Source organism: Anolis carolinensis, unplaced genomic scaffold (genome assembly GCF_035594765.1).
Source record: "Anolis carolinensis isolate JA03-04 unplaced genomic scaffold, rAnoCar3.1.pri scaffold_11, whole genome shotgun sequence".
Taxonomy (NCBI): domain Eukaryota; kingdom Metazoa; phylum Chordata; class Lepidosauria; order Squamata; family Dactyloidae; genus Anolis; species Anolis carolinensis.
Window position 1 is genome coordinate 15,636,946 of NW_026943822.1, and position 27,770 is coordinate 15,664,715.

A 27,770-nucleotide genomic window follows, 5' to 3' on the forward strand; every position below is an offset into this window, starting at 1 on the left:
TATAAAACCAATATATTAAAATGTATCATTTTAGGCTAGGGAAATCTTGTACAATACATTCAGGCCCAGAAATCGGTGGTAGTCCAATGTAATTACTCAAAAACCTGCCGACACCACCAGGTCTTCAGTTCCTTACAGAAATTGGATAATGTAGGGGATTGCCTGATCTCTTTTGGCGATGCATTCCATGCATGGAGCACCTTTCCCCATTTCCCCCATTGATCTACTCACATTTGCATGTTTTCGAACTGCTAGGTTGGCAGAAGCTGGGGCTAACAGCGGGAGCTTACTCCACTCCCCGGATTCGAACCACCAACCTTTTGGTCAGCAGGTTCACGTAGATGTCATATATTTTGTATCTCAAAAACTAGAACCGATAGGGGAAACTGGTGCCATATTTTGAATCAGCAGGTCAGATACACCCAGAAACAAATCTAACACTTGGGACACCAAAATGTGTGTTGGCCAGTGTTATATTTCAGCCTAGCATTCCTCACAGGGTGATTTTGAGGATAAAGTATACAGTCAGGCCTCCGCATTCACCGGAATTATGATCACAGGACTCCTGTGAAAGTGGGAAATAAAAAACACTATTTTTAAAAAAATCTGAGAAAACATTTCTTTAGGAATTTTTATGACCTCCAGAGCAACTCTGTGGTCAACATCTGATGGAAACTGAATCCTTTTGGAGGACCACAAATATCTAAATATTTGTTCTTTCTAGGAATCTCTAGCCTCTTTCTTCAGCATGACTTCTGATGAAGGTTGCTCTGGGCTATAGAGAGACTTAAATGAGATGATGGTGATGATGATGATGATACAGTAGAGTCTCACTTATCCAACACTCGCTTATCCAAGGTTCTGGATTATCCAACGCATTTTTGTAGTCAATGTTTTCAATATATCGTGATATTTTGGTGCTAAATTCATAAATACAGTAATTGCTACATAGCATTACTGCATATTGAACTACTTTTTCTATCAAATTTGTTGTATAACATGATGTTTCGGTGCTTAATTTGTCAAATCATAACCTAATTTGATGTTTAATAGACTTCTCCTTAATCTCTCCTTGATATTCAAGATATTCGCTTATCCAACATTCTGCCGGCCCGTTTATGTTGGATAAGTGAGACTCTACTGTATATCATATTTCATTGAAGCTTCAAAACGGGGTGCGCCTTAGATTTGACAGCACCATAGATTCAATGAAACACAAGTGGATAAGTGAGACTCTACTGTAATAATAATAATAATAATAATAATAATAATAATAATAATAATAATAACATATTTGTTACCTGCCTATCCTTGCAGCTTGAAGCAGGGTACAACACAGTTGAAACAGACAGAACATGATGCTATTAAAATGCATGTAAAAATGCACACAAGATCAAAACCAATTAATTTTGAAATGTATTTATTTCAATCCAATCTGCAAAAGTCAGACCCAGGAATGAGTAGGACTGACTGTTAGACATGTCCAAAAAATCGTTTTGAATCGTATATCGGAATTATTTCGGATTGTTCTCGCTTTTTGATACGCATTCCGAGACATTGTCTCACAGCGCAACCAGCAATGTAATTCGAACCATTGTTGGCCCATTCTCTTATTGTCTCTTAATGTTTCGTTAATTTCCCCCCCCCCTCAAAAATTTTTAAATATATATTTAAAAATAATTAAAAATATATTTTTTGTTTCTGCAACCTACCTAGAATGCGAGCTTAGTGCAGCCTAACATGGCTGCCGCTCCCCGGCCAATCAGAAGCTTCCATGATGGACGCAAAAGTGGGGGCTAGGGTTGATGAGGATAGCTCAATAAATGAGGGCGGGAGAGCCCTGTAAAAGCCCCCCCCCCCCCCCCGGTTCCTTTTTTTTTGCGATTGCACATGCGCGTCTGCCATTTTAGAAACATTTAGAATCATTACGAATTTTCGGAAATATCCGAAATTTTTGGGTGAAAAAAAATCGGAAATACTCTCTATATCGAAGCGCCAGCGCCCCCTACTTTAGAAACGAGAATTGAAACATTTTTTTCATCGATCGGACATGCCTACTGACTGTACTGTTCATCAGAAGCAAGACAGAAATAAATACATACCAGTATTAACAGAGGCCCATGCCCTAGATATAGTCAGTTGATGTGGAAGACAACAGAGAAAAATAGGAATGTATACTAAGGATGTGGAACAAGCCAAGCAGTCAACATATGTTCTGAAAATTACAGATGGTTAATTTTATTTTTTTGCAAGACAAAAAGGAAGTTTGCTGTAAATGTTGAGATTTTTCTTTTAAAAAGCACTAATGGAGTCTGTTGGCCAAATCTCTCCGAAAAACAATGTTCTGGAATGTCTAGCCTCGAAACTGGCTGCTTGTTTTTAAGGAGAAAGCTACCTTGAGAAGCCTCTACGTTTCCAACCTTTATTTTAATTGGCAGTTTTGTGAAAGAGACAGAGGATGAGGATCACTTGAAACCAATTAAGATGGCTTTCGCTGATGCGCAGGGTTTAAAAGAGGAATGGTTGTCCGCCGTTTTGCTCCATGCCACGTTAGTTCGAAAGCAACGGAAAAGTTGTCGGAGCCGGAAAAGGCCTTTCCAGTGCCGTCGTCTGCTGCTATCGGCTCCTTCTTTGCGACTACACAGTAGAGCTGAGACGTTTTGTAAACGGAGATGGCCCCAGGCCATTCACTTCTGTTTTGTATTTGAATTAATTTAACAGAACATTTGCACATGTGGAAGCAATTTCTCCTGGGCTGCTTTGCACACCTCTCCTATTGTTAAAGATGCCAGCTCATGGAGGGCAAAATATAGCAGCTCCCAGCTATTGATTTGCGGGTTTGTGGGGCTTCTTTTTTTCAAGAAATTCATATTGTTTGAACTTGCAGCTCTTGTGATTTTTTTCATTGAGAACTCAACTTCCTAATTTTAATCCTCCCAATTTTAAACAGTCTTCATATATGCTAAATATGAATAAGTTTCCATGTACAGTAGAGTCTTGCTTATCCAACATAAATGGGCCGGCAGAACGTTGGATAAGCGAATATGTTGGATAACAAGGAGAGATTAAGGAGAAGCCTACTAAACATCAAATTAAGTTATGATTTTACAAATTAAGCATCAAAACATCATGTTATACAACAAATTTGACAGAAAAAGTAGTTCAATATGCAGTAATGCTACATAGTAATTACTGTATTTACGAATTTAGCACCAAAATATCACGATGTATTGAAAACACTTACTACAAAAATGTGTTGGATAATCCAGAACGTTGGATAAGAGAGTGTTGGATAAGTGAGAATCTACTGTATTTGCAATACAGAATTATGTATATCATAGCTCCTATGGTATTTTCACTCTCTAATGATATTACATACTCATATTACAGTAGAGTCTCACTTATCCAACATAAACGGGCCGGCAGAATGTTGGATAAGCGAATATGTTGGATAATAAGGAGGCATTAAGGAAAAGCCTATTAAATATCAAATTAGGTTATGATTTTACAAATGAAGCACCAAAACATCATGTTAGACAATACATTTGGCAGAAAAAGTAGTTCAATACGCAGTAATGCTATGTAGTAATTACTGTATTTACAAATTTAGCACCAAAATATCACGATATATTGAAAACATTGACTACAAAAATGCGTTGGATAATCCAGAACGTTGGATAAGTGAGACTCTACTGTAGTTTTAGACTGGGTTAGCAGTTCTACCCTCAAACAATGCTTGATACAAACAATTCCAAAGTTATTCCTTTTGTCATGCTCGTTTCTCTTCTCCTCCATAAATAATCCATAAACTCACAGAACAGGATTAATATCTGGAAGAAGTTAGAGCTAGGAATGTTGAAATCTGTATCTACTGGTTGACTTACTAGTAAAAATATCACAAGGAATGCGGAAAGTGCATCTATTGGCTGAATTAGAGTAGAGTCTCACTTATCCAACACTCGCTTATCCAACGTTCTGGATTATCCAACGCATTTTTGTAGTAAGTGTTTTCAATACATCGTGATATTTTGGTGCTAAATTCATAAATACAGTAATTACTACATAGCATTACTGCGTATTGAACTACTTTTTCTCTCAAATTTGTTGTATAACATGATATTTTGGTGCTTAATTTGTAAAATCATAACCTAATTTGATGTTTAATAGGCTTTTCCTTAATCCCTCCTTATTATCCAACATATTTGCTTATCCAACGTTCTGCCGGCCCCTTTATGTTGGATAAGTGAGACTCTCCTGTATTAGCATAGAACAATATAAGCATTATATATTACTGTATTGTACTATACCACTATATTGCAATATTATTAGTAATATTACATGTAATATATAATATACAATTATAATAGTGTATTATTATTATATTGTATTACATTATAATATTATTATTGATATTATATGTATATACATTATATTATATTATTAGTATAGCAACCTTTAGGTCAGCAGTCCTGCCGGCACAAGGGTTTAACCCATTGCATCACTGGGGGCTCATTTGTACTTATTCACTCCAAGTAATGGTTTTATGGACAAAAGTTTTGGAAAACATGATAATTTAGAACCTCAGGAGACATATTGTTTGATGGCAGCTGCCTCCTAATGTCTATTAATACCGTATATACTCAAGTATAAGCCGACTGTAAAAATTTGTTGTATAACATGATGTTTTGGTGCTTAATTTGTAAAATCATAACCTAATTTGATGTTTAATAGGCTTTTCCTTAATCCCTCCTTATTATCCAACATATTTGCTTATCCAACATTCTGCCGGCCCGTTTATATTGGATAAGTGAGACTCTACTGTACTAGAAGAAATATCACCAGGAATGGGGAAAGGTGCATCTACAGGTTGAATTACTAGGAGAAACATCACTAGACCTGAAAGAAAACCAATACAAGATGATATACAGATGGTACATCACGCCAAAACAATTAGGACGCTACAACAATAAAATACAAACGAAATGCTGGAAATGTTAAGAAAACAAGGGTTCGTTCTACTATATGTGGCGGGCATGCAACGAAACAAAGAAATACTGGAAAGAAAAACATGAAGAATGCCAGAGGATAATGAAACGGAAATTTCAAATGAAACCAGAATTGTATTTGCTAGGCATAACAGATCCGAAACTTGGAAAAAATGAAGAAAAGATACTAAATTACTTGGTGATTGCAATGAGGTGGAGATCAAACGAGATACCAAGAACAGACCAGTGGATATTAAAGATATGGGAAATAAGAAACATGGATAGACTAACGTATTTAATGAAAAAACATCAAGAGAGAAACTGACTGGACAGGAATGAAGGACAGGGCTCAGGCTGTGGCGCAGGCTGGAGAACAGCTGCAATGAATCACTGCAATGAATCACTCTGACCAGGAGGTTATGAGTTCGAGGCCCGCTCGGAGCCTATGTTTGTCTTGTCTTTGTCTAAAAGGCATTGAATGTTTGGCCTATATGTGTAATGTGATCCGCCCTGAGTCCCCTTCGGGGTGAGAAGGGCGGAATATAAATGCTGTAAATAAATAAATAAATATACGACACACAAAATAAAGAAGCCCGCCAAGATTGAACAAGAAGCAGATGAACAGTAACATCAGAAACGACAAATTTAGAGAAGGACCAAGGCCTCTTTAAAGGCGACAAGAAACACATCAATCATCACCTCCACCTTCCCCCTATTCTTTTCTCCCTCCTCCCTCTTTCAATTTTTTTTATTTTTTATTTCTTCTTTTTCTTCCCCCCCCTTTCCCTCTCACTTTCATTTTAATTGCATGTAAATAATTATCAATAAAAATCATGAAAAGAAATTATCACAAGGAATGGGGAAAAGTACACCTACTGGTTGAATCACTAGGAGAAATACAGCTAGGTTGTACAGGTGGAGAAACGATAAAGATAAATGTGAAATAATTAACTTGGTTACAAAATGTGTGATTTGATTTGATTTCATCCCCAGATGAGTACCATGGTCTTTGTAGCAGCGGCCCAGGCATAACAGCAACCGGAACTGGTAAGTGTGTACTGTACCTAAATTATTCCTTCATTCAAGAATAATAATAATAATAATAACTAGCTGTGCCCGGCCACGCGTTGCTGTGGCGAAGTATGGTGGTATGGGAAATAAAGTATTGAGGAATTGGTGGTAGTTAAGGTAAAGGGTAAAGGTTTTCCCCTGACATTAAGTCCACTATAAATGAGTTATATAGCTACGTGGAAGAGCCTTGAGTCTACACTGCCATATAATCCAGTTAAAATCAGATAATCTGTATTTTATAGACAGTGTGGAAGAGGCCTAAGTGAGGCCTAACTCTGCCTGTCCCCTGGGTGAGTGGGTTGCTAGGAGACCAAGTGGACGGAGCTTAGCCTTCTAACTGGCAGCAATTGGATAAAAACAATTATTCCTCTCCCTCTAATTAGGACTTTATTTTTCTTTTGTTTTTGTTGTATCAACCTAGAGGCGTGGATGATGGGTTGTGTTGTCAATTTTTGAGGTTGTGGGGTGTTTAGTTTTGTTGTTTTGGCGGTTGCCAGGATTCCATCACTCTTTTATATATATAGATAACTTTATTCTTATACCCCGCCCCATCTCCCCGAAGGGACTCGGGGCGGCTTACATGGGGCCAAGCCCGGAAAAACAATATAAAAGCAAACGCAAACAATACAATAAATCAATCAACAATAAAACATCAAACAACGATAAAACAGTCATAAAAAGTCTCATACAAAGATAAAATCTTAAAATCCCAAGGATCTGGGTCAAGGTGCAAAATGTGTCGGAAAGCAAAAGCTGTGGGTTTTTGGATTTCAAGGGAATGTTGTGTCACAATTAGTGACTTGAAAGTTAGTATTGAACCTCTCTTTTTAATATATAGATATCAATGAATGTGCTCTGGACCCTGACATCTGTCCCAACGGAATCTGTGAAAACATGCTTGGAATGTACAAATGCATCTGTAATTTTGGGTACGAAGTGGATTCATCTGGGAAAAACTGCTTAGGTATGAACCTTTCCCCCCCCTTTGTATCCCTATCTTAACACATTCCCAGATGGTGCCTCATTGTTCCGTATGAGTGCCAGTTTGAGTTTCTGATTTGTCTGTCTTGTTTCCTCCTGACCTTTAAGCTTCCTTCCCATCTTTGTGTTCCTGTCTGCCCGCCTCCCCTCCCAAACACCAGCCTGCCAAGTCCTAATTCGATCACAGCATTTGGAAGGGAATTCCCCTGCCATTGGGAAATAGGCTGGAGGAATTGTGAGTGTTCCTGCTTTCCTCTAAAGTGTGTGACATGGCTTCTTACATGGGTCTTCTGTGGCTTTTTTGCTCTGAAAGTGTTTTTTTTTTAATATATATTTTTATTGAAGTTTTACCTTATAAGATAGAGTAAATTAACATTGAAAGAGTGAGAACATTTGATTGTATAGAAAGTGGGAAAACTGAGATTTAAAAAGGATCAAAAAGGGAGAGAGAGAAAACCAAAAACCAAAAACAAAGCTAAAATGTCCATATTTATATAAAAAAGAAAAAAAAATCTGAACAAATGGCGATATAAAAATGCAAAGTACTTGGCAAAGAAATACACCAAAAAGCAAAAGCAAAAAGCTCACTGTTTCAGTGTTTTTGTAATACACCCGATGGTTTGTTGAAGCCACATTTTGGCCTCCCTTGAATAGGCTGAGCTTGGGTTGGATTTGTTAAACCTACAGAGTTGCCAGCCCTGTGATTATTCGATATTCTGTGACGTTATGCCAACACTCCTCCAAAACGGACAACTGGTTTACATACAAGATTGCATTTTGTCTTATGTCAGTGATGGCCAACCTATGACACGTGTTTCAGCACTGACACGCCTAGCCATTTTTGCTGCCACATGCAGATTGATTGGATGACTGTCTTTTGTGGCCAAATGTGGTGTGAATTGGTCCAGTGGTTTTGTTGTTTACTCCATGGGAATTATGCACTATATATATATATATATATATATATATATATATATAATTCTATTCTATTATTATTCTAGTATATTATCATTTTATTACTATATTATATTATTATTATTATTATATTATTAATTATTCATGACTACATTGAAACTAGAATAGAGAGAAATCAGTGTGGAAACTGCAAGAGGTACCATAGATTGTTGTACATGGAAATAATGGTAGTAAATAGTTTTTGATTTATTAAATACAGTTATATACTACAATTATATATTTTTGTTATTTAAACTATACACATTGCGAAATTATGTTTTTTTTTTCCTCGAAGTGACACACCACCCAAGTCATGCTAGGTTTTTTGGTGAATTTTGACACACCAAGTGTAAAAGGTTGCCCATCATTGTCTTATGTAATACATTTTGATCTCTCCTTGTTGCCAGTTGCATTGATTTTTAGATGGCAGAACAAAAGATCCAGCTGAAATTAACAGATTTATTTTGATATGCATTGGACACTATTCTTTTTATAAAAAAATCTTTGCTATATTTCTCATGATTGGCTGCCACGTGGTCCCATTATGGATGAAAAAACGTGATGGTTGGGCTCTTACCGTTACGGCCATCTGGTCAAGCCGAACAAGCCAGATTGGCCGAAGAAAACCGACCACTCCGAATCTATGCACAAGCCTAATTTTCACTACTTAGAGGTGGTTTTGCCAGTTACTTCCCCTGAAATATTGCTCACAGTACCTGGCAATGTCCCATCCAAGTACTAACCAGGGCTGATCTGTTAAGCTTCCAAGACCTGACAGGATCTGGTGCCTTTAGGGTACTACGGAGAATGAAGTTATAAAAAAGGACATCATCTCCTTTGTGCCTTTTTTCCATTTTCCACAAACCAGAAATCCCCCCGACATTTAGTCAGATAAAAAGTTCTTTACCTGGGAGCAGCCACCAAGAAGAGTTTTTCCCATGTCCTCCCCAAGCCTACCTTTGTAAGTCAATACCACACTTTGAATTATACCCAGAAATGAACTAGTCGTGGCTGAAATAGTTTCTACTGCAACCAGCCCCAGTCTGCCCTCTGGCTTCAGCGTTTTGGACCTGCCGCAGTTGCTAAACAGTTTCCAAAGGCAGTCCCATGTTGCAGGTGTTACAGTAATCCAAATGAGATGTCATTAAGGATTGTGTTACTGTAACCAGATCTGACATATCCAGGAGGAATTAGCGCAACTGGTTTTAACTGCAGATTCATTCTTGGACATGACTGAAACCTGGTCAGGGCTGTATCCAGAAGTATATTCAAGTTAAAAAACTGAAATTTCCCCAGTAATGTAAATCCATCCAGCATAGACTTTGTCACTAGTCCTCTGTCTTGTCTGGATTGAGGTTCAGTTTGTTTGCTCTGACTTTATCCCATTACTGACGTCATTCTAACCATTCCATTTCTTTTTTCGCTCCCACTGGGAAACTATCCCACTTCCTTCAAAACAGTGCCATCTCCCCCACTTTTGACCCTGCAAATGTTGGTACGGGAAAGGGTGAATTATGGATCAAAGGCCTTGGGAAGATAGTGTTCTCATATCCTTCTGACCCAAGGGATTACATCCCATCCATGTCACATTACTCTGGGTGAAAAAATGTCGTAAACATTTAGCCTCCTTTTGATCACACATAAGTTGTTTTCTTGGGTCACAAAGACATACAAATTTCTCAGTCAGAAAGAGTGCTATAAACCTCCCCATGTCCCAATATTTGTTCTTTCTCCAGTAACTTCTTATTTGACTTTAAAAAGTGGAGAGGGACGTCCTCATCAGCATAACTTATCTACTAGACATTTCCAAAAATCGTTTTGAATCGTATATCGGAATTATTTCGGATTGTTCTCGCTTTTGGATACGCATTCCGAGACATTGTCTCACAGCGCAACCAGCAATGTAATTCGAACCATTGTTGGACCATTCTCTAATTGTCTCTTAATGTTTCGTTAATTTTTTCCCCCAAAATAATTTTAAAATATATTTTTTAAAATATTTAAAAACATTTTTTTTTCTGCAACCTACCTTGAATGGGAGTTTAGCGCAGCCTAACATGGTTGCCGCTAACCGGCCAATCAGAAGCTTTCACGATGGACGCAAAGGTGGGGGCTAACGTCCTCTGCGTCCACATGGAAGATTGCCATACAAGCCTGGTGTGTAGCGATTGCACATGCGCGTCTGCCATTTTAGAAACATTTAGAATCATTACGAATTTTCGGAAATATCCAAAATTTTGGGGTGAAAAAATCGGAAATACTTTCTATATCGAAGCACCAGCGCCCCCTACTTTAGAAACGAGAATTGAAACATTTTTTTCATCGATCGGACATGCCTATTATCTACTTGTAAAATGACTTGTTTTATGATTTCTCGTGAGTATAAAATCTTTTGATCCTAAATGATGTAAACCGCTGATCTTCCTGATTATTTTTGGCAGACATTGACGAATGTGCCGTGAACAAATTGCTCTGCGACAACGGACAATGCAGGAACACCCCAGGAAGCTTCACCTGCACTTGCCCCAAGGGATTTGTGTTCAAGCCTGATTTAAAGACATGTGAAGGTAATTCTACATTATTCTAAGTTCCCGGATCTGTTTAGAGCTTTCTTTGCAATGATCCTGACATTGGAGTTGCATTTGGATCATCTTATATGTGGATTTATTTGCCAGCTTTTGGGGATGACTTCCATTTAAGGCAGCTTGTAAGTGTTTTATCTTGAGCGCTTTTGTAAAAGCACTCAAGATTTGGCTGTTTGGTTGTGCATTTAAGTAAATCAGATCTATTTTACCAAATAGTCACTGTTGAATGTTTCAACATAAAAACATTCAACAGTGACTATTTGGCAAAATAGATCTGATTTACTTAAATGCACAACCAAACAGCCAAATATTTTTATATTGTTTTATATAAAATATTGTTTTACATAAATGTTTTTATAATGATATTTTAAATTGTAAGTCGCTCGGAGCACTCTGGTGGAGAGCGACTAATTAAGAAATAAAGTGAAGCGAAGTGAAGTTTTGTTTTTAAAAGGATGCCTTGATAATGATTGTTTTAAGTTCAGTCTACCAGTGTATAAAATCTTTGTTTCCTCTCCATATTCATTTTCCTGTGAATTGGAAGATGAGTGATACTGCCAAGTTTGAAAGCTAAAAAATATACCGTACATACTCGAGTATAAGCCGACCCGAATATAAGCTGAGGCACCTAATTTTACCACAAAAAAACTAGGAAAACATTGACTCCAGTATAGGCCGAGGGTGGTAAATTTCAGAAATAAAAATAGATACAAATAAAATTACATTAGGCATCAGTAGGTTAAATGTTTTTGAATATTTACATAAAGCTCAGATTTAAGATAAGACTGTCCAACTCTGATCAAATCATTATTCTCATCTTCTTCAATGTAAATGTGCTTATGTATCCTTTTAATAATAATAGAATAAAATAATACATGTAATAATAATAATAATAATAATAATAAATAATACAGGAAAATAAAACAAGTAATAATAAATAGAGTAAAATAATAAATGCAATAATAATAATAAAATCAGATTGAAATAATAAATGTATTAAGGTAAAGGTAAAGGTTTTCCCCTGACGTTAAGTCCAGTCGTGTCTGACTCTGGGGGTTGGTGCTCATCTCCACTTCTAAGCCGAAGAGCCGGCATTGTCCGTAGACACCTCCAAGGTCATGTGGCCAGCATGACTGCATGGAGCGCCGTTACCTTCCCGCCGGAGCAGTACCTATTGATCTACTCACATTTGCATGTTTTCGAACTGCTAGGTTGGCAGGAGCTGGGGCTAACAGCGGGCGCTCATTCCGCTCCCGGGATTTGAACCTGGGACCTTTCGGTTTGCAAGTTCAGCAGCTCAGCGCTTTAACACACTGCGCCACCACCGGGGGCCCCCAGTTAGTTAATAATAATTGTAATAATAATAATAATAATAATAATAGAGTAAACTAAATGTAATAGTAGCAAGAAGAATACAGAAAACTAATGCATGTAATAATACTAATAACTGAGAAAAATAATAAAGGTACCATATATTCTCGAGTATAAGCTGACCCAAATATAAGCCAACCAGGACCCTCACCCGAGTATAAGCTGAGGGGGGCTTTTTTTAGTCTTAAAAAAAGGGCTGAAAAACTAGGCTTATACTGGAGTATATATAGTATCTTATATGCTGTGTGCTGGACCATAAAATTTGATTGATTTTTATTGTTTCATACTCTCAAAGAATATTCGAAGTAGGAATTCTATGTGCTGAGAAAAAAGGCTTATTTCCCCCCTCTAAATCTGGCAGAGCAACAGAGAATTTTTCCGAAAGTCAGTAAAAGAGAATATTAAGATCTGAGTTCAAATGCATGAAGAGTTATCGCTTTGGTGGACTGCAATGAGCTCACTGCTTTGATCCAGAACCATTTGCCTTGTTTTATAGAGAGTAGCATGAGGGACCCTGTAGAATTATTTCAAGAATGTTTGAATTGAGATACTTTGAAACTTTGAGGCCAATGTGGAGTGGGAAACCAATGGGCTGGAGTCAGAATTCCTATCACACATTAGCAGAATTGGTTGGAGTTGATGGCAACTGAAGAACATCTCCAGGTCCTCATGTTCTGTATCATAAAAACATAAGATATCTTACGTCAAATAATTCCTGGAAAAAAATATACAAGACTGAACTGTATAGTACATGTGCATTTAAAATGAGACATAGATCTCCTGGACCATAATTCCTCATGTCCTTTGCTACCTGAATAGCTTTCCTGTGTTTACAGTCTACCATATACACAAGTTGAAATCTATAGGATCACAGCAAAGGATTGACTTGGCATATGGGTTATTATTCCTGTGTGAGATGGAGCAAATGACAGCTTAGAGAAATTTTGAAGTCAGGGAACAGTAGCAATAATGATCCTTTGCCAGCATGAAAATGGAAATTGATCCAGCCAGGCTTTGCATCTTTGATTTCTGGACCAGAATCACAATCTGCACAGCATAATTGTTTCATTTCTAGATAACCAATCACTATCATCACTATCTCCAATAACTTCATTTTCCCTATTTATGTTCTAGATATCAACGAGTGCGAATCCAGCCCCTGTGTTAATGGAGTGTGCAAAAACACGCCCGGCTCTTTTGTCTGTGAATGTTCCCCTGAAAGTACTCTGGATGCAACAAAAACCGTCTGCATTGGTAAGTATTATTCTGGGTTGTGTTCTTTTTTCCTGCCATTGACTTTGATTGGAAGTGGGCTTTGATCCAGTTTTCATACAAAAATCATATTTTGTTACTGGGATGTTTTTAAGAGTAACCATAAAGTATTAGCGTAAATACAATTGACAGAGTATTGTCATCACTGTTTTGCTGTTACTGGTTGTGTTAAAAGTGTTCAGTGAAAACCCAGAAATATTATTGCAGTTAGTCAAGAGAGAAAGAAAGACTGAACTGAGATGAAACAATAATACATACATACATAAGGTAAAGGTTTTCCCTTGACATTAAATCCATCCATGTCCAACTCTGGGGGTTGGTGCTCATCTCGATTTCTAAGCTGAAGAGCCGGCGTTGTCCGTAGACACCTCCAAGGTCATGTGGCCGGCATGACTGCATGGAGCACTGTTACTTTCCCTCCAGAGTAGTACCTATTGATCTACTCACATTTGCATGTTTTCGAACTGCTAGGTTGGCAGAAGCTGGGGCTGACAGCGGGTACTCACTCCGCTCTACAGATTCGAATCTGCGACCTTTCGATCTGCAAGTTCAGCAGCTCAGCGCTTTAACAGCTGTGCGACTGGGGGCTCCACACACACACACACACACACACACACACATATATATATATCTCCATTGAGTGCCTATAGATTCATCCGGGAGGGAAAAAAGTTTCTGGAAGTACTGATTGAACATCCCTGGCCTCGAACTCATGACCTCATGGTCAGAGTGATTTATTGCAGCAGGCTGCTCACCAGCCTGCGCCACAGCCCGGCCCCAAAGCTATGTCTCACTAGATTCTCTCTAGAACTCTCTGAACTAGAACTTGGTTTGCAGATACTAAAATTAGTATATTTATTTTGGCACAGATTTTTATGGGCTGTAGATGACTTTATCTCAGGCATGGGCAAACTTTGGCCCTCCAGGTGTTTTGGACTACAACTCCCACAATTCCTAACAGCCGGTAGGCTGTTAGGAATTGTGGGAGTTGTAGTCCAAAACACCTGGAGGGCCAAAGTTTGTCCATGCCTGCTTTATCTGGCATGGCTTGTATCTGATTATGAAAAATGTAGTCCGTGACTTGCATTGTTATATGTCTTTCGTTGTTGTTCCCTTAACAGAGACTGTTAAAGGCACTTGCTGGCAGACCGTTGTGAACGGGAGATGCGAAATCAATATCAATGGAGCCACCCTGAAATCTCAGTGCTGTTCTTCGCTTGGTGCTGCTTGGGGAAGCCCTTGCATTGAATGTGAACGAGGTAAGACCCGTTTGCCGCATCCTCAGCCCATTGTCAATTGGAGCATTAACAAACATCATCCCTGGAAGTCAAGCATTGTTGTGATTCGTATCTTGATAAATAACTCCAGCTCACTTTCCATGATGATGTCTTTCCTGCCGCCATGTTTGGCTGGTGCTGTCGGCTAGAGCGGGCATGGGCAAACTTCGGCCCTCCGGGTGTTTTGGACTCCAACTCCCACAATTCCTAACAGCCGGTAGGCTGTTAGGAATTGTGGGAGTTGGAGTCCAAAACACCCGGAGGGCCGAAGTTTGCTCGTGCCTGATTTTGCACAATAAGGATTATTTTATTGAGTTCAATATGGAATAATATATTGAGTTCACTGTGGAATAATATGTTGAGTTTAATATGGAAAGTACGTTGGGTTCAAGGTGTGATATTACCCTGAGTTCAACATGGAATGTTACATTGAGTTCAACATGGTGTGAAAATCACTTATCAGACAGATGGCAAGCCATTTAACTTTATGTACAAAGAAAATATGTCCAAATCTATATATATAAAAGGGTAATGAAATTTCGGCCTAGGACAAAACAACAAAACTACACTTCCCAGAAACACTAAACTTGGCAGCACAACCCCTCATCCATGCCTCAACGTTCATGCAACAAAAAGCTCCAGCTACTCCAGAAAACGGCCAGGCTTTGAGACTGCAAGGCTATTCACTGCTATTCCATAAGGATTCCCATAAGCCACAGCAACGCGTGGCCGGGCAAAGCTAGTCTTATATATATAAAAGGGTAATGAAATTTCAGCCTAGGACAAAACAACAAAACTACACATCCCAGAAAGACTAAACTTGGCAGCACAACCCCTCATCCATGCCTCTACGTTCATACAATAAAAAGCTCCAGCTACTCCAGAAGACAGCCAGGCTTTGAGACTGCAAGGCTATTCACTGCTATTCCACCTGACCAACAAAGGATTCCCATAAGCCACAGCAACGCGTGGCCGGGCAAAGCTAGTAGCATATATTATTATTAAAGTTCCCCGTACAAAGCTCAATTTGGCAGTACCAAACTGGTACTGCCAAATTGAGCTTTGTATGGGGAACTTTAATAACAATATATGCTATTTGGACATATTTTCTTTGTACATAGACCATCTTGTGTTTGTGTAGATACTTTACAAGTATTCTGGGATTTGGTATAGAAGCCATTTAACTTTAGCAAGCTGAAACCAAGGTCACAATAACGTCTGTTGTAGAACTCCAATATGCAGACGATAATGTAATGTAAGATGGACAGACATTTTTTAAAAAATTATTGTTGTTGTTATTATTATTGACACAACGACATTGGATGACACAACAAACAAGATAGACATGCTGGATTTTGTATTACAAAATCACAAGTTGAACACTTCCCAAGTGTTTAGGACTGTGTTATGTATTTTCAGATGATGCATGCAGATCCCAGTAGGGTGGCCTTTTGCAGGTGGCAGATCGTAATTTTGTTATTACTGTTATTTTATTATGACACAGCAAACAAGATAGACATGCTGTATTTCGTATCACAAAATCACAAGTTGAACACTTCCCAAGTGTCTAGGACTGTGTGATGTTTTTTCGGATGATGCGTGCAGATCCCAGTAGGGTGGCCTTTTGCAGTTGGCAGATCGTGATTTTGTCAATGTCTATTGTTTCCAAATGCCAGCTGAGATCTTTTGGCACGGCACCCAGTGTGCCCATCACCACTGGGACCACCTGTACTGGTTTCTGCCAGAGTCTTTGAAGTTCAATCTTGAGGTCCTGATATTATTATTATTATTATTATTATTATTATTATTATTATTATTATCAATTTTATCTTGTAAATCGCTTAGAGCATCTTGGATGGAGGGCGATTAATAAATAATTAAATGATGATAATGATGATTATTATTATTATCCTGCTTTTCTCCCCATGGGGACTCAAGGCAGCTAAGATCTATCCATACTAAACAATTTAAAAGGAGCAATGCAAAAGTTAAAAAACAATAATAAGAGTGTGGTAAAGGACAGAATTAAAATACAACAAATGCATTAAAATGGCCTTTAAAACTCATATCCCTTCCAATCCTAAACCACCCTCCCTCCCCAGAGCCTCTCCTTCCCCAATGATAGTTACTTTGGACATTTTCGTGCAGAGAAATGCCCCTTCCATGCATCTGAATAAAATCCCACATTATCTGCTTTGAAGTGGAATATATGGCAGTGTGGACTCCGATAACCCAGTTCAAAGTAGACATTGTGGGATTTTTGCCTTGATATTCTGGAAGGGTCCAGAGTCTGGTCTGTGTTTGAAATTTCCATGTTCAGCTGAACAATTCTTGAGGTCTTGACTGCACTGTTCTCAATTTTCCTTTCCTTTCGTAGATCCGATCTGCTCAAAAGGCTACTCAAGGATTAGAGGAACACTATGTGAAGGTATGTACAGTAGGAGCATGTTGTCATTGTAAAAAAATCCTATTGGTATTTCTCACATCTATATATATAAAAGAGTAATGAAATTTCGGCCTAGGACAAAACAGCAAAACTACACATCCCAGAAACACTCAACTTGGCAGCACAACCCCTCATCCATGCCTCTAAATAAATACAACAAAAAAAAAAAAGAAATATAAAGTCCTCATTAGAGGGAGAGGAATAATTGTTTTTATCCAATTGCTGCCAGTTAGAAGGCTAAGCTCCACCCACTTGGTCTGCTGTCAGTCAGAAGGCTAAGCTCCACCCATTTGGTCTCCTAGCAACCCACTCAACCCAGGGCCACTTCAATCAGGCCTCTTCCACACTGCCTGTAAAATACAGATTATCTGATTTCAACTGGATTATATGGCAGTGTAGACTCAAGATTAGCACCAAGCCCCAGAGTCAGACACTGGACTTAATGTCAGGGGAAAACCTTTACCCTTTCCCTTAACTACCACCAATTCCTCAATACTTTATTTCCCATACCACCATACTTTGCTACAGCAACGCGTGGCCGGACACAGCTAGTTTCTGTATAAAACCACATTTAACTTGGAACATAATTGATTGCAAACTGAGTCACGCTATTAATTCATCTAATCCAGAGATGTCAAACTCATTTTCATTGGGGACTGTATCTGCCTTATGGTTGCCTCCAAAAGGCTGTTGAACCTATGAAGGGAAAATCCATGGATACGGAGGGCCAACGATAATTTTATTACATAATGGATGGCGCTTTTTAGTTTTTATCCAATTAAGGTCCTAGCTCTTACCTCCCGTCGTTTTTGATTACCCACCATGCAGAATGAGAATAATGGGACCCAACAACATTTGTCACTCTGAGGTTGGGGAAAGGTTAAGGGACATTATCCTGACTTTAAATCCTGACATCAGTCAGGGCCAGCTAACACCCTCAAGGCAGGAAGCAGCCAGGAATTGAAGCTGCAATGCCATTCAGTGCTAATCAAAGTGGCCAATTGCAACATTCACACTTGCCTCTAACAGACAAACAGATATATAAACCCCACTTGCCTAGTTTCCAACAGACCTCACAACCTCTGAGGATGCCTGCCATAGATGTGGGCAAAACGTCAGGAGAGAATGCTTCTTGAATATGGCCATACAGCCCAGAAAACTCACAGCAACACTTTTAACTTAATCCAAACCCCACTCTTCTGATTAAACAGACCAAAAGGCAGCCTTCCAGATGCTACTGTATCCCAACTCTAGTCGTAACGTCTAATGCTAAGAAACACAGGAGTTGTGGTCTATTTATTTTATTTATTTATTAGTGACATTTATATCCCGCCCTTCTCACCCCGAAAGGGACTCAGGGCGGCTTACAAGTTATATGCACATACAATATATTATATTATTAGTATAGCACAATATAAGCATTATATATTACTACTAGCTGTGCCCAGCCACACGTTGCTGTGGCGAAGTATGAGGCCCTTCTACACAGCTGGATAAAATGCACATTGAAGTGGATTATATGGCAGTGTGGTGAAGATAATCCAGTCCAAAGCAGATAATATAAGATTCTAAATGGGTTATATAGCTGTGTGGAAGGGCCTTGAGTCTACACTGCCATATAATCCAGTTAAAATAAGATAATCTGTATTTTATAGGCAGTGTGGAAGAGGCTTAAGTGAGGCCTAACTCTGCCTGTCCCCTGGGCTGAGTGGGTTGCTAGGAGACCAAGTGGGCGGAGCTTAGCCTTTTAACTGGCAGCAATTGGATAAAAACAATTATTCCTCTCCCTCTATTTAGGACTTTATTTTTCTTTTCTTTTTGTTGTATGAACATAGAGGCATGGATGAGGGGTTGTGCTGCCAAGTTTAGTGTTTCTGGGATGTGTAGTTTTGTTGTTTTGTCCTAGGCTGAAATTCCATTACCCTTTTATATACAGTAGAGTCTCACTTATCCAACATAAACGGGCCGGCAGAACGTTGGATAAGCGAATATGTTGGATAATAAGGAGGGATTAAGGAAAAGCCTCTTAAACATCAAATTAGGTTATGAATTTACAAATTAAGCACCAAAACATCATGTTAGACAACAAATTTGGCAGAAAAAGTAGTTCAATATGCAGTAATGCTATGTAGTAATTGCTCTATTTATGACTTTAGTACCAAAATATCACGATATATTGAAAACATTGACTACAAAAATGCATTGGATAATCCAGAATGTTGGATAAGTGAGACTCTACTGTATAGATATTGTACTATAACACTGTATTGTAATATTATTCGTAATATTACATGTAACATAAATATACCATTATAATCGTGTATTATTATTATTATTATATTGTATTATTATTATTAATATTATATGTATATACAATATATTATATTATCTAGCACTCGGAGGATCACATAAAATGACATGGAAGGCTAGATTTGGCTCACAGGACTTGAGTTTGACACCTGTGATCTAATTCAATACAGTAGAGTCTCACTTATCCAACATTCTGGATTATCCAACACATTTTTGTAATCAATGTTTTCAATACATCATGATATTTTAGTGCTAAATTCGTAAATACAGTAATTACTATATAGCATTACTGCGTATTGAACTACTTTTTCTGTCAAATTTGTTGTATAACATGATGCTTTGGTGCTTCATTTGTAAAATCATAACCTAATTTGATGTTTAATAGGCTTTTCCTTAATCTCTCCTTATTATCCAACATATTCGCTTATCCAACGTTCTGCCGGCCCGTTTACGTTGGATAAGTGAGACTCTACTGTACTGTGCTGTATTCTTGCCTCTTCTATGTGATTCCTTTTTTGTTGCAGCTACTTATCCTGGTTTCTGTCCATAGTTCATTTCTTTGCTTTGGTCACTCGCAGCTGGAGGCATTTTGGCTAATGGTTGAATGCATGATATCTCAGAACTGTATGCTGTGTGAGGTCAGGGTGACTACCAGAACCTGACATTACACAGCAGCTGAAATATTTGAAAAACAAACTATTCCCACATGTGTTGTCTAGTAACATTTTTGAGGAATAAGAGCAAGAATGAACAACGCTCTCCCACACCCCTCTGCAACCTTGTCCCTAGTCACTTTCCAAACAATGACCACATATTTTGGATTTAGTCCTACCACAGAACCCACTACGCATAAATTATCTGACCTCCGGAGAGGAGAAAGTGTTGCCTCACCCGTCACAAGGGGAAACTTTGGAAAAAAAATTTAGTGCTCAGAGTTGGAGAGTTATTATTTCAAGGAATTTTGAGATTATGTGTGGATGTATTTTTAAAAAATCCTATCTAACCTGGTGTATTCAATTCTAAACATTTCTAAACAACACTGGCCAATGCACATGTTGGTGACCCAAATGTTAGCCCTGTTTCTGGGCATATGATTCCAAAAATCAGTTTCTCCCTATCAGATCTAGTTTTTGAGATACAGAACTCTCTGTCTTGCTCTCTAAATATAATTTACTAGCTGTGCCCGGCCACGCGTTGCTGTGGCAAAGTATGGTGGTATGGGAAATAAAGTATTGAGGAATTGGTGGTAGTTAAGGTAAAGGGTAAAGGTGTGGAGTCCAGATAATCCAATTAAAGCAGATTATAAGATTATAAATGGGTTATATAGCTGTGTGGAAGGGCCTTGAGTCTACACTGCCATCTAATCGAGTTAAACTCTGATAATTTGTATTTTATAGGCAGTGTGGAAGAGGCCTAAGTGAGGTCTAACTCTGCCTGTTCCCTGGGTGAGTGGGTTGCTAGGAGACCAAGTGGGTGGAGCTTAGCCTTCTAACTGGCAGCAATTGGATAAAAACAATTATTCCTCTCCCTCTAATTAGGACTTTATTTTTCTTTACTTTTTGTTGTATCAACCTAGAGGCGTGGATGATGGGCTGTGTTGTCAATTTTCGATGTTGTGGGGTGTTTAGTTTTGTGGTTTTGGCGTTTGCCAGGATTCCATCACTCTTTTATATATATAGATTACCCACCTATATCTGTGGCTCGAGACAGGTTGCAATATCTTTAAAACAAGATATAAAACACGATTAAAACACACACAACACGATACTCAAGGTTAAAATACAAGTTACATTACATTACATTACAATTCTTTATTGATTAGTCACTTTTGACCATATCAAAACATGTAAAACATACAATACGTACACACTTACGCAGACATACAATAAAACCATGTAGATACAAAACATCCCGACCTGCGGCCTAATAACCCGCTCCTAGACAAATACAGAGTAAAAAGGTTAAAATTAGTATTTTCCTAAGGTAAGGTTTGAACGAGGACAGGGGTAAGTAAAACAAGTGTCTTGTCCATAGTAAATGTTAAGTTTGGATTTTGTTAATGGCAATAATGTATCAACTCTCCACTTCCATCTTCTCACGAATGGCCAGCGCTTTTTGCGTAAAAAGGGCCAGTTTTAAAATAGAGTTTTTATCTGAACCCTGTAGAAGGATATGCAATTTCTCCTTATTCTCTGAGTATGATTCTCTTCAAGGAAAATACAAGTTAAAACCCACAATCTACCAGTCTCCATCTGCTCACCCATAGAAAATCTGGTAATGTGAGAAACTAGAGCTGAAACAAGTTAATTTTCTCACTAAAGTGAAATGAAGTTCTTCTTCTTAGTAGGAAAACACTGCCAGCTTTAAAGTTTTTGAAACATTTGCACAGATGAGCAGGAGTTATTTGTACATTTTTTAAGCCAAGAAGTATTAGTTTGTGCCAGCTTAGAAACTGTGCATCACAGAAGATGCATTTTTTGATCTGCTTTTGCCTTTGAATAGGTGAACCACTTCAACCCCAAATGTATGGCTGCAAAACCAAAATTAATGTGTTTCCCTTATGATTGTAGAGTTTGTGTTTAGTTTGGCCGATGTGTAGACATCCTTTAGTCCGTACTGACAATTTTTCAAAAATGTATAAACAGATGTCAACGAATGTGAAGTGTTCCCTGGAGTGTGCACCAATGGAGTGTGTGTCAATACTATGGGATCCTTTGTTTGCCAGTGTCCCAATGGAATGACTTTGGATATAACTGGACGGAAGTGTATCGGTAAGTATTAAACAAATTTGACCCCAATATAGGAAGTTGTGGTTAAGACCATAAACTCTGGAAATGAGACAGGACTTTATTCTATTCATGCTGAACCATATGCTTTGGAGATGAGACAGGACTTTATTCTGGTCATGTTGAACCATAAGCTTTGGAGATGAGACAGGACTTCATTTTGGTCATGTTGAACCATAGGCTTTGGAGATGAGACAGGACTTCATTTTGGTCATGTTGAACCATAGGCTTTGGAGATGAGACAGGACTTCATTTTGGTCATGTTGAACCATAGGCTTTGGAGATGAGACAGGACTTCATTTTGGTCATGTTGAACCATAAGCTTTAGAGATGAGACAGGACTTCATTTTGGTCATGTTGAACCATAGGCTTTGGAGATGAGACAGGACTTCATTTTGGTCATGATGAACCATAGGCTTTGGAGATGAGACAGGACTTCATTTTGGTCATGATGAACCATAGGCTTTGGAGATGAGACAGGACTTCATTTTGGTCTTGTTGAACCATAGCCTTTGGAGATGAGACAGGACTTCATTTTGGTCATGTCAAACTATAGGTTTTGAAGATGAGACAGGACTTCATTTTAGTCATGTCAAACCATACGCTTTGGAGATGAGACAGGACTTCGTTTTGGTCATGTCGAACCATAAGCTTTGGAGATGAGATAGGACCTCATTTTGGTCATGTTGAAGTCAAAGAACTTTCTTCCTTCAGGAGTGACAAGCCTTTTCTTAAGGTTAAGAGTGGAAAGTCAATCACTAGTTATGATCAGCAAAACTTTTTTTGGGAAGAAGCAAAACCTATGGAACCTAGTGATAGATAACAAATTTATAGTATAGAATCTAACGAGGGAAAGTGAATTTTGGCGGATTACGTCTGCATTAATGTTGATCCCTGTTTCCCCCTCTAAGAGAGGAAAGCTGGATATCAATAAATATATCATCATTTTTTGGACTAATTTTCTGCAATGTAATATCTCCTTGATGAATAGCATCTGTTACCTTTTGTCATCAATGCCTATTTTCTGTCGCTCTACCAGATATTCGCTTGGAGTCATGCTACCTGGGGCACGACTACGAGGAGTGTGCATCGCCCATTGGGGGACGCCACCGGCTGGATGCGTGCTGCTGTTCTGTGGGGGCCGCTTGGGGTCCTGACTGTGACGAATGTCCCACCAAAGGAACCCCCGACTATGAAGCGCTTTGCCCGAGAGGACCTGGATTTTCTAGCCGGGACCCCGTCAATGGAAAACCATTCTACAAAGGTATGCAGAACAAGGGCGAGAACGGTTCTGAAGAATGATTATCCTTGCTTTAATGCCTTTTTTTCTCCTGAGGACCAAACTAGATGCTTAAAATAATCTTAGCAGGCTGAGAAATGAGGCAGTTCCTATGCTGGTGATCATTGTAGGGAGTTTTACTCTTAGTTGCAGAGCTATATACATAGGAGGAAATATCCCAATGATAGAAGTGGGACCTTCTTGCTTCGATTTATCACATGCAGGAACTGACATTTTGTGACATTCTAGACCAGGCATAGGCCAACTTCGAACCTCCTTCCAGATATTTTGGACTTCAACTCCCACAATTCCTAACAGCCGGTGGGAGTTGAAGTCCAAAACACCTAGAGAACCAAAGTTTACCCATGCCTGGTCTAAACTAAATCTCAGTCCCTGTATATGCTAAGATTGTGCTGCCAATGGGATCCCATAATCTTAATCTACTTTTTTGGCCAACAGTGGGCAACTGCAAATCAGTCAGATGACATTAGCAGTGCAAGGTTGTATTACGTTGTCTTCTCCTGCTTTATGGACCATGGTGTCCATTCACTCTCGCTCTTGACTTATTTGGCCTGGATAGATGGGCCCTCAGTGATAAAGGATTTTGTCATTATCAGGAATGAAAATATCTTCTCTCATCTCCTACTGGCATTCATCCAAACCTAGTAGCAAGTAGAACATGAATAACTCCAACAAAAAATTGCATTGTTGAGTGTTTAAGGTATCTTTTGGTAACTAAGACACCCCTCTACTCTTGTTGGTGATGAAAGCTGCTTCAGCTAGTTTGTTGAAACAGCTGCTTTCATTTTCGGACTCTCCTGGAGGACATGGTTGTGAAGACTGTCGGAATTTATTTATTTTATTTATTTACAGCATTTATATTCTGCCCTTCCCACCCCGAAGGGGACTCAGGGCGGATCACATTACACATATAGGCAAACATTCAATGCCTTTTAACATAGAACAAAGACAAGACAAACATAGACTCCGAGCGGGCCTCGAACTCATGACCTCCTGGTCAGAGTGATTCACTGCAGCTGGTTGCAGCTGGCTTGCTCTCCAGCCTGTGCCACAGCCCGGGCCCAATGAACCTGGGAATGAACACCTGCAGTTCAAAAGTTGCCACTGTGCTTATAGAGATGAAAATATTGCTTTTAACCAGGTTGCTCCTCCCTGTCTCAAATTGGAGTGTGTGTTTCGGAGACTCTATAGCAGGCATGGGCCGATAGGCTGTTAGGAATTGTGGGAGTTGAAGTCCAAAACACCTGGAGGGCCAAAGTTTGCCCATGCCTGCTCTATAGCATCTTCTTTGTCTTCTGGTTTTGTTGTGAATGGTTTGATTAGTCCTCTGAGATCGGAGACTGAATTTATGTTTAGCTATGGGAACCCACCAAGCCTCTCTGCTTCATCCTTAGAGGAAAATGATGGCAAATACCTTCTGCATAAATCTTGGCAACCCTATGATAGGATTGCCATCAGTCAGAGTCAACTTGAAATCACGGAATAACAATAACACATTCTTCTGAGTCAATGGCATGGTAGACAGTGCCAAGTACTGGTTCAGCCCAGACATTTCCACGGAGCAGAAAGCACCATACAGATGTTCTTAATTGTTATATTGGCCTGTGCATATCCCATATCTATCAGGCTTGCAGGGTTCTTCCATAACTTAGAAGCCCACACAAGATGCTGAAGAGTTGGGAGAGAAAAAAAGTGAGGGCAGTGCTGATGAGTAACGCTTTTCCTATAGTCCAAGCGAGGAGTGTCTGTTGTATGTGTTGTTGAAGGCTACCTCACAACCTCTGAGGATTGCCATAGATGTGGGCGAAATGTCAGGAGAGAATGCTTCTGGAACATGGCCATACAGCCTTGAAAATGCACAGCAACCCAGTGATTCCAGCCATGAAAGCCTTCGACAACTTTGTGTCTTGTTGCGATGGTTTGCCCAATTCACCCTTTTGACTGAAAGTACATCGTGCCTGTCTTGGAGGGTTTACTGCCTAGTAAGGGTGTTTTGGATTGCAATTTAAATAGTTCAGTTTTATAGTAATAATAATAATAATAATAATAATAATAATAATAATAATAATAATAATAATAATAATGCTTTTAGAATAAAGTAGGGATGTGCAAAACAGCAGAAATGCGTTCTGTTTTGAATTTTGGGTGCTTCCCGTTCTGCTTTCGGGAAGATTCCAGGAGATTCATAATCTGGATTCATCATTCGGGATCTGGAGTTCTGTTTCCATTTGGGGAAGAAAACAGCACCCAAAATTCAAAATAAAAACGGAACGAAAACAGACCGATTTCTACTGTGCCACACAGCCGTAGAATAAAGTAGAGTTTGAGGAGGCAAGTGGTTATTGCTGAAAAATTAATCAACCTGATACAGTAGAGTCTCACTTATCTAACACTCGCTTATCCAATGTTCTGGATTATCCAACACATTTTTTAGTCAATGTATTCGATACATCATGATATTTTGGTGCTAAATTCGTAAATACAGTAATTACTACGTAGCATTACTGCGTATTGAACTACTGTTTCTGTCAAATTTGTTGTATAACATGATGTTTTGGTGCTTAATTTGTAAAATCATAACTTAATTTGATGTTTAATAGGCTTTTCCTTAATACCTCCTTATTATCCAACACATTCGCTTATCCAACATTCTGCTGGCCTGTTTATGTTGGATAAGTGAGACTTATCCAAACATTCCTGAGACATGGAATGTTTGATCTCTTTTCAATATAGAAGAGACCAAAGAAATGTCCTTCACTTTGTTAAAGGCAAAATGAAATGCATCAGAATTCAGCTTCAGATGCAGTAAACATTGTTAAAATGCTAAACACTGCTATAATTTGGACAATTAAAAGTCATCATTGTGTCCTTGTAAAATAAGATATTCTTATGAAACGATAATTATCTCCATTGACTATTTAGGTTTTGAATGCTTCTGTTTCTTTCTTTAGATATCAATGAATGCAAAATGATTCCAAGACTCTGCACTTATGGGAAATGCCGAAACACCATTGGGAGTTTCCGGTGTAAATGTGACAGTGGTTTTGCGCTTGATTCCGAAGAGAGAAATTGTACAGGTAAGTCAGCTTACTGTTCATATACTTTACATGTACTTTGTGTAGCCCCACAATGTCTGCAGAACACCTACCCTGTTTCCCTGAAAATAAGACATCCCCAGAAAATAAGACCTAGTAGAGGTTTTGCTGAATTGCTAAATATAAGGCCTCCCCCGAAAGTAAGACCTAGAGAAGTTTTTGTTTGGAAGCATGTAGGATCGGTAAATGTACATACCCTAGATTGTTGTACATGGACATAAAGGTAGTAACAAGAAATAATAATAATAATAATAATAATAATAATAATAATAGTAATATAACTTTATTCTTGTATCCCACCTCCATTTCCCAGAAGGGACTCAGGGCAGCTTACACAGGGACAAGCCCAACAACAACATAAATTTACATACGAACAGAAATTCAAAACAGAATTTAAAAACAGTATACCAATAAAATATAATATAGAAATTCTTGAAAGGATTCACAGTTTGGTTATGCTGGTTTGTGATGACAACTACTGTACAGTAGATAATAAATTTTCATTTTTTAAAAATTCAACCATAAATGTGAATTCTTCTTTGTGGAAAAATAAGACATCCCCTGAAAATAAGACCTAGTGCATCTTTGGGAGCAAAAATTAATATAAGACACTGTCTTATTTTCGGGGAAACAAGGTAGTAGTGAAGATTCAAGATCCTATTGAGAAAATATAAGCCATATTTCTCCCTGTGTCCCCTTAAAGTAAGTGGGGAATTACTTTGTGGTATTTCCAAGCAAGTGGCAAAGTTCCAGTTAGAAAGATAGGAAACCGTGGTGGCATAGTGGGTTAAATTCTTGTGCCGGCCTAAAGTTTGGGTTGCTGACCTGAAGGTTGCCAATTTGAATCCATGAGACAGGGTGAGCTTCCATCTGTCAGCTCTAGCTTTCAGGGATATGAGAGAAGCCTCCCAGCAGGATGGTAACACATCTGAGTGTCCCCTGGGCAGCGTTTCTGTAAAGACCGGCTAACATTGAAACAGAGTAAAGTAATTTCTAATCACATGTTGGAATTACTTGAATCTTCGTGATGCTCAGACGAGGGCAATGGAGTTAGAAACCACCACGTTTTTGTTTTGGGAATGATCTGGGTGGTAGATTGACATTGGGAATGCAGGTGATTTTGGTCAAGTCACGTTCTCCCAACCTCAGAGGAAGACAAATCTCTGAACACATTTTGCTATGAAAGCCCTATCATAAATTCTCCTTAGGAAAGGACCCAATGGTCTCAAGAACAACCATTTAACTTCTAAGATCCGTATATAATTGACAACGAGGCAGATTGCGTTTTGAAAATATTAAAATGTGTATTTCAACTAATATTTCCTTTGAAATTGCAG

General features: G+C 38.7%; 1 protein-coding gene across 1 annotated transcript in view; it reads left to right on the plus strand.

The window, feature by feature from the left end:
- Positions 1-27,770, plus strand: part of fbn1 (fibrillin 1) — a 245,076-nt gene that overhangs the window by 133,181 nt on the left and 84,125 nt on the right. Inside the window, exons 18-26 of the mRNA XM_062963593.1 lie at positions 5,979-6,032; positions 6,895-7,020; positions 10,433-10,558; positions 13,082-13,201; positions 14,341-14,478; positions 16,874-16,924; positions 21,898-22,023; positions 23,078-23,302; positions 26,290-26,415. Coding sequence (XP_062819663.1) covers positions 5,979-6,032; positions 6,895-7,020; positions 10,433-10,558; positions 13,082-13,201; positions 14,341-14,478; positions 16,874-16,924; positions 21,898-22,023; positions 23,078-23,302; positions 26,290-26,415 — 1,092 coding nt within the window. The remainder of the gene's footprint in view (positions 1-5,978; positions 6,033-6,894; positions 7,021-10,432; positions 10,559-13,081; positions 13,202-14,340; positions 14,479-16,873; positions 16,925-21,897; positions 22,024-23,077; positions 23,303-26,289; positions 26,416-27,770) is intronic.